Source organism: Talpa europaea, assembly GCF_964194135.1.
Source record: "Talpa europaea genome assembly, chromosome: 7".
Classification (NCBI taxonomy): domain Eukaryota; kingdom Metazoa; phylum Chordata; class Mammalia; order Eulipotyphla; family Talpidae; genus Talpa; species Talpa europaea.
The window spans coordinates 133755459-133772039 of NC_140074.1; the positions used below are offsets into that span (position 1 = coordinate 133755459).

Sequence of the window (16581 nt, forward strand, 5' to 3'; positions counted from 1 at the left end):
AGGCCCCTCCCCACACCCCAGCCCCCGGCAGGCCCGGGCCTGCCCCGGAGGCCCACTCCCCCCTGCCAGGAGTCCAAATACACCTGTTTACCTTTGGGCCGCAGCCCAGGATGGAAGGACCTGACTCCTGACCACTCTCCCCCTCCTGCCCTCCGGCTCACCCTCTTCCTTCCGAAAGCCTGGGGCCCGGGGGTGCCTGGGCTGGGTTGGGGGGGAGCAGTTCCTGCCCAGCCTGCAGGAGGCCTGGCCTGTTTGTTCCAGCAAAGCATAGGACTCAGGGTTGCCGGGAATGCCCAGGGCCTTCCAGACATCCCAAGAGTCCTGGAAGGGGAGGGGGTGGCGGGTCCCCTGGAACAGGATGTGCCCGGCGGGAGGGGAGGCCCTCTCAGGTCCAAGCGCCTGCCCGTCCCCCTTGCACGGGGGAGAATGGGGAAAAGGCAGCAAGTTAGGGGACAGACGTGGCTACTTGCTTGGGAAGGGGCTCCCCCAACCCCTAGAATGGGGTGGCTCAGGGGCCTGTTACTCAAGGGCGGGTTTCAGGTGGGGGCGAAAGGAGGAACTTGAGCAGAGAATGTGGGTCTGGAACTCGAAGTCCCCTTCCCCTTCAACACGGGGTGCTGGACCCAGGCCCCAGACCAGGCCACGGGGTGGGCAGGCATTCAGGGGGTCCACGCAAGTGGCCATGACGGGGCGTGGGGATGCGGCAGGGCCCTCTTCTAAGGACATGCCCTCAAGTGCCCGGTGCCGTGGACCTCCGTGTCTGCAGCTCGTGGTGGAAGGGCGCACCGCATCTCTCAGGGACTGCCAGGAGCCCAGGGAGCATCTTCTCCAGAAAGCCCCCCACCAAGGCTCAGGGAGGGGAGCTCGGGGATGCTGGAGCCACGTCTTCCTTTCAGAGTCTCCGTCTAGGCTTTGGCTGCAGATTGAAAGCATCTGGGGACCTTTAAAAATGCTGATGCCTGGGCGCCACCCCCAGACTCTGGTCCCACCCGGGGAGTCTTTCCTGCGACCAGGGACTTCGGCTTTCACTCACCTAGTGGGGCGGTTCTGCCCCTGACCTTGCCCCTCTGCCACTGGCCCTGGCCGGGCCCCGGCAGAGGGTTAGGAGCGGCCAAGCGGCATGTCCACCTGTCTGTCTAGACCGTATCCCCTGCGGCCGGGGTTGGAGGCTGATCCTGGGCACCGGCGGAGACCCTGGAGGCTGGGGGCCCTGGACAGGAGGGATGGTGGGGGTGGGGCAGAGAGGAGAGCGGGCGAAGGGAGGCTCGGGCCGGGCTGGCCAACTGTGCAAGGGGATGGGCTGGCTTCTGGGCTCCGCGAGGCCACAGCCCCCTGGCCCCGCCATGTGTGTGCCCTTCTGAAATATTTGGAATAATTAGCAAGTGAAAGCAGCAAGTTAGCAGGGGGAATGCCAGCTTGGCCTGGAGCCGAGCTTGAGTGAAGGGAAAGAAAAGGGATTGGGGAGAAGGAGGTCTGTGGGGGAGGCTGGGCAGGACAGTGCCCATTTGTGTGTGTGTGTGTGTGTGTGTGTGTGTGTGTAGAGGGGGTACCAGGCAAAATTGGGGTGAGAGGATTAAAGATGCCAACGCGTATCTCCTCTGCCTCAGTTTCCCTATAGACCGCCGGTGGGCTGGCTCCTCACGGAGTGTGAGTGGGTGAGTAGGGCCTGGGTACCTCGACTTTCCCGGTGGCCTTCTGGGCTGGGGCGGGAAGGCGTCTGGCTGTGCGAGCAACACCAGGATGGGAAGTGGGCCCCTGGGGCTGAGGCCCTCCGTCCTCATACCCAGTCCCTGTGGGAGAGGGCCCAGGGGGAGGTGCTGGAGTGGGGCCCAGGCTGGGCCCACACAGGCGAGCCCGGGCAGGCCCTCACAGTGGGGATCAGAGCCCAGCCCCGGGCAAGCTCTGCCTTTGTGAGTCCCCAGGGCCCTGAAGGGGTTGTGCTTCCTCCGCTGACCACGCCGCCAGGGGCCGTGGGCGCCATTTCTCCCCATTGCGCAGATGGAGGCGCTGAGGCCCAGGCTGCAGGGACGCCCCCCAATCCCCACAGCTGCCTCTTGGCCCCTTTCTCCCTGGGGATACTGAGGTGTGGGGGTCATCGGGAGGCATCCTGCAGGCCTTCAGCGCCCGTCGTCACCCTCCCAGCCATCCCTCCTTCAGGCAGGGAAGAGAAGCCCCCCCCCCCCCCCGCAAAGGAACCAAAACAAGCCACCCCGGTCCTTGTCACGTCCCCCAAAAGTTGCAAGCAGGTCCATCTCCAAATTTTTTAAAACTTTATTCTTAAAAATTGTTTTATTGTAAATAACTTTCCATGAAAAAGGTTAAATTGCCCCATGGGGCAGGAGGGTGGATGTGGGACGCAGCCGGTGGGGGGGGGTTCAGGGTGGGGGAAGAAACTCCCCCCCAAAAGTGCAGGCAGGGGTGGGGCGATTCCCCCTTCCTGGTCCCCGTGGTGCTGGCCCGCGCTAGACACCCCCCAGACACCCCCGTGAGGCCTTGGCTACAGCTACTCACTACGTTAGTGCGCGGTGCCCCTCCCCCCCGCAGCGCCGCTGCCCCGACCCCAGCCCCCACCGCCCAGCTCCCCGCTGCTCTCAGCCTGGCCGGGCTCGAAGATGAGGGCTTCAACCCACGGCCCCACCTCTGGGGATGGAGCCAGAAGACCCCAGAGGCCTTACAGAAAATCTCCGTGCCCGGCACCCCGACCTCGCTCTGTCTTCTCTCTGCCCCCCTCCCCCAGCTCCACCCCATCCACTGCCACCCCAGCCCCAGGGAGGCTTTGCCGGGAGAGGCCTCCAGGGGGTTAATTTGCTGTCACCTAATTAGCATTTGTTGTACCTGGGAACTTTCTCTGGATAGAGACCTGGGGAGGCGAGCAGGAGAAGCGGGAGCTGAAGTGCTCTGGGGCCGGCCCTGTGCGGTCGCTCCCAGCCCGGCCAGGCCCCCAGGCTGCGCTCGCTCCCCCAGTGCAGGGCGCCTTAGCCGGCCCCGGGGCGGGGGACGAGGACCAATGAAACACTGTGTGTATGGGGGGCCGGGGAGGGGAGGCAGCGATTCTAGTCCTGCGCCCCCAGTTCTCAGCCTCCTGGGCTCGAATCTGAGGGCGCCCGGGCTGGGGCGGTGTGGCCTGTGGGGCCAGCTCTCGGGGGGCCCGGCCCAGCCCCTGCCTGGACAGTAGGGGGTCCGTGGGCCGGTGTTGGGGGGCGGTCTGGGCCCCGACTCGGGCACTGTCTGGAGGTGGGGCGGGGCCTGGTCTCTTACAAGAAGGCGCCCACGCTGGCCCAGTCGTGCAGGTCGGCGGCCAGGCTGGCGTCCCCGGCCTCAAAGAGGGGCTCTGGGGGCAGGCAGCCGCTGCCGCTCTCGTCCCAGGGATGCTGCAGGAAGGACGTGGCCAGGAAGGTCTCGTCGAAGTCCAGGCTGTCGGCAGCCTGCTCCGCCGGAGGCCCCCAGGTGGCGGGGCAGTCGATGTGCCGCCCGTGGACGGTGAGGTCCACGTCCCCGTGCGCGGCGGGGCTCAGCGGCGGGCTCAGCTCCAGGGCCTCCAGCGCGCCCAGCTCCCCGCCTAGAGCGCCGGCGTCGAAGATGGCCTCCCAGTCAAAGTTGCCTTTGAGGGGCTCCAGCTCGCCCTGCTCCTCCTGGGTCAGCAGCAGGGTGCTGGGGGGCCGAGGGGCCTTGGCCACCCGCTTGGGCAGAGGCTGTTTGCGCTTGTGCCCCAGCCGGCCCTCGCCCGCGCCCCAGCCCCCCTCCCCGGTGGCCTCCTCGAACTCCCGCAGCAGCTGCTGGGCCTCGGTGTTCACGGTCAGCGGCCCGGCCCAGGGCGCGGCGCGGGGCTCCTGCGCGGCCTGGCGGGCGAAGGCGGGGTGGATGTGCACCGGGGGCAGCCGCCGCTTCTTGAAGGCCCCGCTCAGCAGCCGCTCGGCGTACTGGGGGTCAATTCGCCAGAAGCCCCCCTTGCCGGGCTCGTCCTTCTCCCGAGGGACCTTGATGAAGCACTTGTTCAGGGACAGGTTGTGGCGGATGGAATTCTGGGCGCGGGAGAGAGCGAGAGGCAGAGGACGCCGGGTGAGCGAAGGGTCAGAGGGTATTGGGGCTCCGGTGCTTGTCCGCCCCCCCCCCGCGGCTCCCCCCACCCCGACGGGGCAGGGGAGGACAGACGCTGCTCTGGGACACCAGCCACAGGCACCCGGAGCCGGGAGTGCTGTCGGGGGCTTTTGTTCCCTGTTGCCGGGATATCTGCCTGCCCAGTCATCCGAGCCCCGAGCCGCAGGGTGGCTCCAGTGCCACCCCCGCCGCTTGTGGTCTCTGGCCAGAGACCTCAGCTCCCCCAGGGCCTGGACCGCCATCTCCCTCGGCCTGCGCTGGCTGGCCTGTTTGGAGCGGGCACAGGGTGGGGGTGGGCGTCGGCAGGGGTGTGTGTGTGTGTGCAGGACAGAGTGGGGGGGTCTGATGACTTTCCTGGGTTGTGGAGCTGGCTGCTGCCCCCCCAACGGCCCTCCTCCTGCCCCAGGCCCTGAGGCCTCAGGTGATTATAACTCAGCCAAGAGCACAGCGCTTATTCCGGGGCCTGGCTTCCCAGGCGTGGGGCAGGGTGGGGGTCTCTGCTTTCTCATCGAGGCTACAGGTGGCACTACCCCTGGGTCAGGGCTCAAGCAAATGCAGAATAGCTTGGGCCTGGCCCCTGTGGGTGCCCCAGGAAAGAGGCTGGGCATCCTCCAGGCCACTGGACCCACTGGATACCTAGTGGCCAGACTCTTCAGGACAATGCCTTCCCAACCTGAAATCGCCATCCCGCCCAGGCCACTCCCAGGGGCTGAGTCCTGTCCAGACCATGCTGGGGGACAAGGGTCCAGGGTCAGACAGCAGGGCCCATGGGTGGGTAGTGACCCCTGGCCAGGAGGGGATGTTTACATGGCGGCCCGGGCCCCTTGGCTGCTCTGTGTCAGGTTCTGGAGACTTGGAACATGAAGCCAGAGCGGCAGGCAGAGTCCCTGTGGAAAGCACCTGGCTCAGGTAATTGTCCCCCCAGGGAGGTTGCCTGGGGGTGGGAGGGTGGAGGCAGGAAACTGGGGAGGGCCTGGGTGGGGGGCAGGGACAGAGCTTTCGGAAGGCCCAGACTCCTTCCACTGGGACACAGCCGCCTGCACGCCCCGCGGCACCCCTCCTTGGCCCCTGCACCCCAGCCACCTTGGAAAGCTGGTCGCAGAGCCTGGCAGGAGGCAGTGCTCCAGCTTCCTCTTCTGAGTGGGCCCCACAAACCGCGCTTGGGCAAGGCAATGTCTAGGAATTCTAGGACTTGGGACAAAAATGCGTCCCTCAGTCCATCGCCCTCCCCCAGGCGACCATGAGCAGGCAGAGTCCAGCCTCAGTCGCTGGCTGGGTCGCTGGACCAGCGGCCACTCGAACCTCACTGAACCCCTTGGCCGGCACTGTCTGCGCCCCACCGCCCTCCGAAGGCCCCCCTCTTCCCTCTCTGGAAGTTAAGGGGGGGCCGGCTCCCTGCGGTCCTCGACAGCTTCCTCTCTTCAGGGCCCCAGGCTGCACCAAGCAGACTGCCTGGGACTGGGGTGGAGTCCAGTGAGCGAGGCGGGCAGGGGGAGAGAGAGGGGGGGGCTCACCACCTGCACCCCTACCTGCCAGGTGGGGTCTGCGTGGCGGAAGTAGCAGAAGTTGTCCGTGATCCACTTGTAGATGGCCGACAGCGTGATCTTGGTGGCCTTGCTGGCCTGCATGGCCATGCAGATGAGCGTGGCGTACGAGTAGGGCGGCTTCACGTGCGGGTTGGTGGCGTAGTCCACGTCGTCGGGGGGCGGGGCCTGCAGCCCCGGGGGTGCGCTCCGGGACGTGCAGGACGAGGTGGGCTTGCCCGGCGTGTGCAGCTGCCCCAGGCAGGCGGGGTCGGCCGCCAGGGGCGAGCCGGGGGCAGCCGAGCCTGGCACCTGGTGGTAGCCGTGGGGGTCGGTGCCCCCGGGGGGCAGGGCGGGGGCCTTGGCGTTGAGAATGGAGAATTCCTGCAGCCACTGCAGGCTGGTCAGGCTGTCATCCAGGGCGTCGGGCTCCTCCAGGCCGCCCTCCGGCCCGGCCTCCTCGGCCGCCACCGCTCCCGAGAGGCGCAGCCAGCTCTCCGCCATGTCTGCGGGGACGCTCCGAGGGGGCGGTCAGCATCCACGGGCTGAGCCGCGCGTGGCCCGCCGCGCTCCCCGGACCGGCGGCTCCCGGGGCTCCAGTTACACCGCCTGGCGGCCGCGCGCTCCCATCCCGCGGGCTGGGGGTCGGCTCCTCCCGGCGCGCCTGCGGGGCCTGCGGGGCCACAGCCGAGTGAGGAGCCTCCCCCACCCAGGGGAGGGGAGGGGAGGGGGCGCCCCCGAGGCTCCTTCCCCCCGCTGGGAGGAAGTTTTAGGGCCGAGTTCTGGGAACTGAAGCGGTGCCCGGGACCCGGCTCCCTCAGGTCCGCCCCGCTCCCCTCTCGGAGGCTGCAGAGACGTCAGCCCGGCAAGGGAAGAATGTGGGGCGTCGGGGGCGCGCCCTCTTCTTCTTCCCGGGGCGGGAGGTCACACTCCCCCTCCCCACGCACTTGGAGAGCGGCCGGGGCCGGGAGGGCCGCACGGGGCGGGGCAGGAGGGTCGTCTGGTCCCGGGGAGGGGATCCGGGCAGCGCGCCGGGGAGGGGAGCGGACAGGCCGCGAGTTGTGGGGGCGCCCAGAGCGCCTCGGACGTCGGTCGTTACACCCACCACCCCGTCGGGGACGGCTGGGAGAGCGAGCTGGACCCACGTCCCCTGTGCCGCCGTCCACGGCCCGCCCTGTCCCTTACCTGGCTCAGAGCGCAGCCCCGGTCAAAGGAAGGTTCTGGAAGAAGTTCCTCCCGCCCCCCGCGGCTCTCTGCCCCCAGCTCGAGGGCCCTGCCAGCGGCCCTCGTCGCCCCCCCGCCCGACGGCGCCTCTCTGAGCGCCCGCGGCTCCGGGACCGGCATTAAGTAGCCGCTCCAAAGGCTTCTCCTGCTGCCATGGCGACGCTCCGCCCCCATAAACAGCTTCCGCGGCTGCCATTGGCCAGCACGTCTCCAAGGAGACCGCGGGCGCTCGCCGCTCGCTCCGGCGGTAACTCTCGGAACTCCCGGCTCCTGCCGCGCTCGCCCGCCCGCCCGCGCCTTCCCGCCCGCCCGCGCCTTCCCGCCCGCGGCCCGCGCGCAGGCCGGAGAGGCGCGCGCCTGCCCCCCGCGGCCCGGCGCCCGCCCCCGCCTGTGCAGCCGCCCCGAGGGGGCGACGGCCGCGGGGCCCTGGGACCCGCACCGGGCCGGGCCGGGCCGGGCCGGCGAGGGGTCAGGCCCGGGAGCCGAGAGCCCGGGGCGCCGGCCCGCCCCCCGCGCGCAGCGGCTCCGCTGCTCGTCTCCGCGGCCTGCGCCCCCGCCCGAGCCCGCGTCCTGCCGCCTCTGGGGCCGGCGGGCGGGCCCAGCGCCCCTGCCACCCGCGGCCCCGCCCGCAGCCCTGGCCGCCCGGCGGGCGCGTCGCGTCGGGGGAGGGTCTTCCCGGGCCTGGCAGCGGTGCCCGCCCCGCGGGGCTCCCGGGAGCTGCGTTCCCGAGGCCTCGGTGGGGCAGGGCTGTCCCTCCTTTCCAGGCAGCGGAGGGAGCAGAGCCCGTGGGTAAAACCCGGGAAAGCCAGGGACTTGCCAGGTTTTCCTAGAGGGTCATCTGCCGTCGGTGTCACCTGACTGGGGCGTGGGGACTGGGGCCTCCCGCCTCGGCCCTGGCCCCCGCCTGTCACCAGCTTTCCTGCTCAATTATTGAGGAGCAGCAGGGCTGGGTGATCTCTGGTTTAAGGGCTGCTGAGGTGAGGGGGGGGGTGAGGGCTCCTTGCTGGACCACTGCCCAGGAGCCGGAGGGCCGGGGCGCTCAGCCTGCTGCCCGCGAATGCCACCCCAAGCTTGTCCTTCCTTCCCCTCAGCTCCCCCAGATTCTCTGGAGCAGAAAAACGACCAAGTGCTGGAGAAAGTCGGACAGAAACTCACACAAGCCAGCTGCGCCGTCAGTCACTCCTTCCCTTGTAAACAGTTTTATTCACTTTAAGTCATGCAGCAATCCATAAATATTGCGTCCTCCACGTCCCACTGCCGTTCGCCCGCGAGCATACTCCAGGGAGCACGAGGGGCACCCCGATGGCACAACAGCACACACCGCAGGCGCCAAAGCGAGGAGAGCCACCACAGCCAAGGGCAGGCGCACCGGACGCGCTCTGCCCAGGGAGACAGCCGAAAGCGTGTGGGCTGTGCCCGGGATGCCCCCCGTGGGCACCAACTCTGGTGGGGTGGGGCTGGGGTGGGAGGAAGGGAGGTTCCGCGAGGAGGCCGGGTCAGCACCCCACTGGAGGCTGCCTTCGGTGTCAGACCTGGTGTGGCCGGGGGCCGCTGTGTGTCTGTGCACCGGCCAGGCCTGGCCCTTTCTCCCGGGCGGCCTGCCTGCCGCAGTGACCTCTTTGCACATGATCGGTGGAGCAACAGGGCTGGCGGTGCCCGGTCCCTAACTGGGCTGAGGACCAGACCCTTGGGGTGGGAACTTCTGCTACGGACACAAGGTAGAGATGGGGCGTGGGGGTGGCAGGAAGTGTCTGAGAAACAAGGTGTGAGGGGTTGTTTCTAAGCCCGCTGTGGAAGCCTGGTCGGATGACTCGTTCTAGTCTCTGCCCTGCAGGGAGGGAGATGTGAGTGTCGTCCAGGCCCAGGAACACTCCCCCTTCCCTGGTGCTCCTGGGGTGCCGCCTTCAAGGAACTCAAGAAGAGGGGTCCCTGCTCAGATTCCAAGTCTGCAAGGGGCTGAGGGTGCTGGGGGAAGGAAGGGTGCTCTGTGGGGCCTGAAGAGCGGGGTTGGGGACGGTGGACTCAGGCCAGGCCCACGTCACATGGTTAGGGCCAAGGCGGACGTGAGCCACCCCCATGCGACAGCGTGAGGCCACCACCCGCCGGCGGTTTCAGAGGCCACGCGGAGGGCGAGGGCTCCCGGGCACGGGGTCCAAGGCCACTAGCCTTGGAAAGGGTTCTGACGAGCCCTCTAGGGTGATAGGCCTCAGGCGCTGCCATATCTCAGCCTCAAGCTGTCCTGTCTTCCTAGTCTCATGCTCCGCCCACCCCCAAAGACAGCAGACAAGGCAGACATTGGGAATGAGGGGGGGTCTGTTGATAACCCCGTGTTGAGAGAAGTCATGGCGGGGCTCGCTCCTGGCCTTGCTGGTTCAGCTTAAGTTCAGGCGCCCTTCAAAGGCTGAGCGGCCCACGAGGGGAATATCCATCTCTAAATGGCTCATAACACCTGTGGAGGGCAGCCCCTCCCCTCCCCCAGCAGGCTCAGCAGGCCTGGACGGCAGAGAGGGTAGGGGGACACCCAGGCCAGTTGCTGGGCCCCCGCTCAGCACCCCACACCCACTCCCTTTGGGCTTCCTGGGAATGCATTTGAGAATCGCTGGCCCACCCCTCTCAGCCTGGCTCGACTATGAACACAAAGGGGTGCAGCCGGGGACGGCAGGGCTGAGGGTCCACACCCAGCCGCAGGAGATGGACGCGAGGTCAGGCGGCCTCCCGCACGGACCTTCTAAGTGTGGTCCGGGCGGGGCCCAGGCCTGCACCTGGGCAGGAGAGACCCCCTGGAGGGCCACAGCTGCGTGGGGAGGCCGGGGCTCGAGGTCTCCTACCTAAGCAGACCCCCGGGGCACAGGCCGGCTCTGCTGCCGAAGCAAGGCTGCCCTGCCCGCCTGCCCTCAGGCCCCGTCCTCGCCCTCGAGAAGGCGGCGCCCGTGTTCCTTGAGGCAGCTCCACTTCCAGCCCACGCTTCCCCTCCTCGCAGCGGCCTCCCTCCACCCCACCCCAAACTGGAGGTTTCCAACGGGCTGTGACATACAGGGGCTGGGCGCTGGTCCTGGAGCCGCCCACGCCGGGCAGCTTGGCCTACCCCTTAAGGGGAGAAAAGGTGTGCAGGGAAGCGGGGGGCCGTGGTCCCCAGCCCCTCCCGAAGACCAAGACGCGGTGGAACAGTCCCTTGTCTCTGCAGAGGGGCTCAGGAGCTGCCGTTCACGGTGCTTCGGCCCCAGGAGAAGAGGCTTCTGGTCCCTTCTGGCGGGCGGGGGCAGAGGCGGCCGGGGCCAGCTCTCACCGGGGTACAGTCTGCCAGTGTCCTGCGAGGATGCCCAGGCCAGCGGTCCAGTGAGGCCAGGATGGAATGTGGGGGCTGGGGCGGGGGGAGCCCTGGGCCAGGGGCGGCTCTCAGACAGCCAAGGGGCCCCAGACGCAGGGTCTGTTCTCGGGGTCCTCCAGGCTGCCGGATGACAGGCGCCGGCGCTGCAAGTTCCGCCGACTGGCGGCGTTGTCGTCGGGCTGCCAGGGACCTGGAGGAGAGGAAGGGAAGGTGTGAGGAGCCAGGCCTTTGGCAGGGCCGCCCAGGAGCCTGGCACAGAGCTAGCAGGAGGTCTGTCACCCGAAGCGCCTAAGCGTGTGCAAGCCACGGCTTGGGGGAGCGTGGGGAGAAGAGGGTGCCCATGGCTGCCGGAGCTGCCCCTGCCGCGGTCTCGGTAGTCATGGCCACCGAGGCCCAAAGGCAGGGAGGGACACGCGAGCTCCCTGTTCTGCCATCTTCCCTGTGACCCACTGGCTTCTGTTTGGTTTCGCAGTTTGCCCGTGTCAGAGGGAGGAAGAGGCTGCAAGCAGCTGTGCTTGTCCTCCGGGCAGGGGGGCAGTGAGGGGGGGCTCTTTGGGGCCCAGCGTGTGTGTTTGCTGTGGGAGCCGGGTGGAGCAGGAAGTGGCTGGCTGCCAGCAGGGTGCCAGGGACAAAATGGCATGGGGGAGGAGGGGCCCTGGCTTCAGCACCCCCGCCCCCCAGCTCTCTCTGCGGCCCAGCAGCAGGCTGGGGTTGCTATCAGCGGGTGCCTCAACCCCAGGAGAGCCTAGCTCAGGAGCCTTGGGGGCCCCAGGCATCACCCGCTAAACTCATTGTCCTCCCCCAAATCGACCACCGCTGCCCAGGCATCACTGGCTGTCCCAGCTGGGATTCCGCCCTTGGTTCCTCTCTGTGGCCAACCCAGCACTACCGAGCTCACCCCTGGCTCGGGGCAGGGTCCGGCTCCTCCCAGCCTGTAACCGCTGACCTGGTCCCAGGAGACGCTCATGCTCTGCTCCTCCCTCACAAGGCCGCAAGACTGGCAGGGTGCCTGGCTCCCGGGATGTGCTAACAGCCAGCCCCAAGCTGTGCCCTGCCCTCTTCATCTGGATCTCCCTGCAGCTGTAACCCCCAGCAAACTGGCCCTTTCCAGTGCTGCCCTCAGTTGCCCACAGGCCCAGGCCTTCCCTTCCGGGAATCTCTGGAGCTGCCTCTGTGGCCCGCTCCCTCCCTCACCAGGCCAGAAGTCCAGGGTACCCTGAGTGTTCCCCCATCACCCGTCCCTCCCACTTATCACACTGTGTGGGAATCCCTGAACCCCCAAACCCCTGGGCAGGGCCGAGCACAGGCAGGCCCATCAGAGGCGGAGGCTGGTCCTGAGCTCAAGGCATCCACACCCCTTCCGTGCCAGGAATGTTAGGATTAAGCGGGTGCAAATGGCTTATTTCCCATAAATGTCCCTGAGTGATAATCCACCCCGAGGCTCAGCAGTCTGAGGAGGTGGAGCAAAAAAGCTTGAGGGCACTCTCACGCCCACACAGAATTTGGGGCGCTGAATTTCCTGTGGGTGCAGGCGTCTGGGACATGGGTCAGGTGCCGCTTTCCCTCTGGGGAGGGGTGCTCGACCTGTGACAGCAGCAATAGAAGGCTCTAGCCTTTTCAGTTTGGAACCCCCGAATAAAGTGAGTCGTTTGTTCATTCGTGTGGTTTGGCAGACAGATCTCATACCTATTCCTCAATGTTTATGGGGCAGGACTCCGGAGCTGCGGCTGTGCGGTGGGAAAGACCAAGAGCAAATGGTAAACGAGAGAGAAGACACACAGACACGCACAGAATCAAAACGCGGCCGCGTCCTGGCCGATCCACAAGGACTCGCCGTGGAGAACCCTGGGCCGGGAAACTATTTCCTCTGGAGCCGACTCGGGGCTCTTGTCCCTGGGCCCTGACATGCCCCGCCGTGAAGACACGGGGCGCGAGAGCCGGGAGCGGCGCCCGAGAGAGGACGGGCCTTGGCCCCTGGCGTGGAGCCGGGGGTTAGACTTCCCTGGAGGAGACAAACAGGAGCTTCAATTCAGACCCCGTTGGGGGACTCAGAAAAGAGAGCATGGAGCCCCCTAGAGGTCGATTTGGGGAGCACACTTAGGGAAGTCCTGCGCCCCTGGCCTGCCTCTCCCCAGCCGCTGGCTCCCTTTTTCCAGCGCTGTAACCGCTCAGTGTTGTCAGGGCCTCCTCTGCAGCGAGCAGAACTTAATTTTCAGTGTCTACGAAGTGTAGACGTTCTAGCAGCATCTGAGTCTTGGGTTATGAGGCTTGAAGAACAGAGTGAATTCTCTGCAGGTCTCCTCCGCCATTTCCAGCGTGCACTCAGCACGCCCATTCTCCCATAGTTTGGTCATTTAAAACACGTGCTTGTAAGTCCACGTACAAACCCAGACGGCCCTTTCTTTTCTCCGCCTCGTACCCCACCCAGCGGCTCGTCCGGGCGTGATACCCGGGGATCAGGGGCCCCCACCCCTATCTCCTGCCACCGTGGGTGTCCGTCGGTCCCCGGGACCAAACTGACTTGGTTTGGCCTCGAAACGCTAACCTGCTCACCACCTACTCCTGCCACCTGAATGCCCCCTTCGAGGACCCCTCACGACTACCCCCTGGTGCTGGGGCCCAGGGTGACTGGAAGCTTTTAGGAGAAGGGGCGGGGCGGCCACAGGCTCCCTCCGCCTAGCTCCTGAGGGGGGACCAGCGCGGATGGCAGGTGGGTCCTGACAGCTGCCTGTCCTGGGGGAGCACAGGTTGCCCCCTCGGGGGAAGCAGACTCAGCAGAGACTGGGCTCCAGAGCAGTCGACCCAAGGCCACGCCCAGGCCAGCGAGGAGGCCACGGTAAGTCGGGACCAAGAGCTGAGCATGTAGGAGACCTGCCCCCGGGGCCTCACAGTGGGTGCCCCTGTTAATCCAGCAGACTCTTCCAGAGAGTTCCCCAGTGCTTTGCTATGAGTGTGGTGCTAGCGGGAGACCCAGGGAAACGTTTAGCCAAGCCAGCGCTTTCCCGCGGGCCCGAGAGCCCCAAGGCCTCGGGGAGAGTCCGTGGAGCACCCCACGTTCCTCGCCCGTGTGCGGCCTGAGCTGCGGCCCCAGATCAATCAAAGCATTTCCTGAGGTCACCACAGGAACCCCAGGGGTTTGTTCTTCCTCCCAGTCACGCTCCCTCCCGCAGTCCCCTAAGTGAAGAAAATATCAACAAGCAGGTTGGCCACAGGGAGTTAGGAAGAGGAGGAAGCAGAAGGCGCGAGCTCCGTGTCCGCCAGTGTGGTTGGCTGGAACATTCCCTTTGCCAAAAACGGGAGCCCCTCCAGGGAGGCAGGAGTCTCCTCTCTCCCGTGCAGCCCAGCCAGGGTCAGCCAGCACAGAGCAGGGCGTCACCCTCCCAGGGTCCAACGACCCCAGCTCAAAGCAGCCTAGCCCACGGCCCCGCGGCTGTGGGACAGGGATTCACAGACCCTCACTGCTATTTTTTTCCCTTGGAAAATCTCAGAGTGTACACGGGTCCTTGCCAGTCAGGAATGGGAGCCCAAGCAGGGGCGTCCGGGCGCCCACCCGCAAGCTCGGGTGGGCACAGCTCAGCGGGGCAGTGTTGGCACAGAGCAGACGCAGACTTTCACACCAGGTCTGGGCAACAGAAATGAGCTTGAAAAGAAACAAACCAGACACACGGATTCACGTTTGGCAAAAAGACGTGGAAAATAAACGGACAGACAGAGCGAGGGAAGGCGCGGGAGGGCAGCGGTGACGTGGGCCTGGCTCCGGACCAGACCCGCGCCCTGGGGTAAGCAGGTGCGCCGTCGGGCTCCCTGAGCTCAGGAGAGCGGGTGGCGCCTCCAGGACAGACTAAACAGAGCGTGGCCAGGGAGCCTTTGGGAGGCCGGGAGCGTCTCCTGCAGATGGGGGGATGGAGGGTGGCAACCACAGGAAGTGGGGCTGCTCCGAGGCCTCCAGCCACTTCACCGAGCGAGTAAAGCACTGGACCCCGGATGTGAGGAGGTGGTTCTGAAGCTGCAGCTGCCTTCACGTGGGGCCCGTGTAACTACCCGGATCACAGGCAGCACACGTAAGGGACACCGTCGCCGCAACAGCAGCAGGGACAGCTGTGACTGAGTCCACTTGGGCCAGCTGCAGCCTTAGAGCAGCAGCTTAACAGGAGGAGGAGGGGCAGAGGGGAGTTGGGGGAGCCGCAGGCCCCTGCTCAGTGTGTTAACACAGGACTTTCCTGACTCCCGGTCAGTGTCCTGAGCAGGACTGAGGGCCATGCTGACAACTCTGGTCCGATTTAAAGCCGGGGCTCCAGGGAGCCCTAACTTCTCCTCTGGGCTCCACGTTTAGCAAGCACGACAGGACTGGCCACGCTGACGGGGTCACAGAGCCCTCGCTGGCTCACAACGTTGGCTTTCAGATTTCTCCCTCATGCTAAGGTCCAAGGACCGACCCTTCCAGGGCTCTATGGACTGATTCCCTGTCCAAGGGCTCAGGTTATCTCTGCAGGATGAGAGCGGGGGTGTCTGCCTCAAACTTCCTGTGGAGGACACAAGACCAGGCCACCTGCCACAGGCAGAGGCGAGGTCGAGAGGAGAGGGCACGTCCTGCCCCCTCCCCATGGGGGCGATGGGGGTCTCTGCGCCTCCTTCCTTCACGTCCTAACATTCCAGCTCAGAGCGCGGGACTCGGGGACGCTCCTGAGGCCTCCTGGCTTCTTTCCAGCAAGGGTTTCCAGCATCCTAGCACAGCCCACGCCTTCTTGCAGGAACTGCCGGGCAGGGGACAGAGCCCCGGGGTGAGGGCGGGGTGCGAGCAGGGAAGCGTCTCCCACCAAGGCCATGTTCAGCAGACTGCCACTCACCGGGTAAGTGGACCTCAGAGCACAGCTTATTGTCCAGTGCTTTCACGCTGGCGACGTCAAAGTCATTGTTATTGTCACACTCCATACCTAGAAATGCGCATGTCCTCTGGCCTGCAACGGAGCGAATGCAGTTAGAGAGGGCTGGCTGTGCTTTTCTCTGCTTTGCTGTCCTCAAAATAAAAATCTTAAGGATGGAGACAAAAACAAATCAAATCATATGTTAAAAAAAAGACAATAAGTAAGTGGGTAAAGAGTGGACAATAAAGGAGTCAGACCGGGGCCTGCTGTGTTCTCTGCCCTGCTGCTTCCCTGCTGGCCCCTCTCCAGCCACGGCTCCTGGTGAGTTGGACTGCTGGGGGTCTGGGGGAGGCGGGCTCCCCCAAGAGCTGGGACCCAGCGCAGAGCTGGGCCAGGTGAGGTCTCAGGGGAGTTCGGTGGGGAGAGCTGGGGAGTGCCCAGGAGGGGTGACACTGCTCCTGCAGCATCTGTGGGTGCCTGCGGGGTGTGCTGGTGACCCCACGGCTCTGTGCAATGTCAGGACCGCAAACAATGAAAGGTGTCAGGCGCCCTGATTTTGTTATCAGCGCAGCCTCCCTACGCTCACACAGTCATGATGTACCTAAGACGTCATTTGGTATTTTGAGTATGTTTGAAGGGACTGATCCGAAACCTACAGGCGTGGAAGAGGAAAAGGGCAAAGTTTTACTTCTAAGCTCTCGTCTTTATCTCTTCCTTGGCAAGGCTGAGAGAAATCCCCAAGGGGGTGACGGAGTGTCGGACGGAAGCCGCTCTGTGCCTTTCAGAAGCAAGTGTTCTACGGGGACACTCACAGGTGACTCGGGAGCCTGCAGCGCTCAAGACGTCAGCCGAGTCGCTGAAGCTCCAGCCCCTGGGGCTGGCGTGCAGGGCGCGGCTGAGGCGCAGCATGGCGGCCATCCCCTCCTCCAGGGCTACTCGGCCAGGCCAGACTGACCAAGTCCACATGCACACCCCCTGAACACCCAAGCCACAGCCAGCGCCAAAGCAGAAGCAACTCGGATGACATCTGCATCCAGGCTGGGGTTCAGGTCTGCTTTGGAGGTGCCCTTCTGCCAGAGGGGCCTCAGAGCAGCCGAGGGAAGACACACAGGTCCCTGGAACACGGGGTGTCCGTTCTCAGGTGTGATCTTCCCTGCCCCGCCCCGTCTTCCTACTTCCTGGCTCTGTGGAGCCCCCTTCTCTTCTAGCCTTACTCGGAACCCAGTTCCCCCAGGTGAAGCCTGAGTCGTCACACCAGCCTGCTGAGCCCCGACGGCCCGCTGGGCCGCGGCCTCTTCACACCGGGCCGTGCCGCGCTGCCGGAGCCCAGGAGCCAGCCAGCCCCTCCTCCACGGAGGCCAAACCACACCCGCCAGCACGTCCCGTGGACGTGGCCTTTCCGTCTGATCTGAAGCAGTGAGGGCGACGGTGCCCAGTTTGCCAAGTCCTGCCCCTTAGGATCTGCAGCCCAGCGGCCCACCTCAGGGCCCAGGCGCCTGCTTTCCCTGGTGTGAAGGTAAAAGAAGAGCACGTGACAGCAAGA

At 65.8% G+C, this 16581-nt stretch overlaps 2 protein-coding genes across 8 annotated transcripts in view; both read right to left on the bottom strand.

Annotated features, from left to right (window-relative positions):
- Window positions 1-3254: 3254 nt before the first annotated feature.
- On the bottom strand, window positions 3255-6125 carry FOXJ1 (forkhead box J1; the record flags this gene model as incomplete). The annotated part of the gene is made up of 2 exons (XM_084236918.1): window positions 3255-4022; window positions 5628-6125. The coding sequence occupies 2 exons, from the start codon at window positions 6123-6125 to the stop codon at window positions 3255-3257; spliced, it is 1266 nt and encodes a 421-aa protein (XP_084093044.1).
- Window positions 6126-10241: 4116 nt separating this feature from the next.
- Window positions 10242-16581, bottom strand: part of RNF157 (ring finger protein 157) — a gene marked incomplete at both ends in the record, with an annotated part of 62326 nt that continues 55986 nt past the window's right edge. For 4 of the 7 annotated variants that reach the window (XM_084238256.1, XM_084238252.1, XM_084238250.1 and 1 more), the window contains 2 exons: window positions 10242-10363; window positions 15021-15131. In XM_084238256.1, the coding sequence (XP_084094382.1) occupies window positions 10242-10363; window positions 15021-15131 (233 nt within the window). Of the gene's footprint in view, window positions 10364-11859; window positions 11901-15020; window positions 15132-16581 lie in introns of those variants that run through there. The other 3 variants (XM_084238254.1, XM_084238253.1, XM_084238255.1) reach the window with 2 other exon arrangements.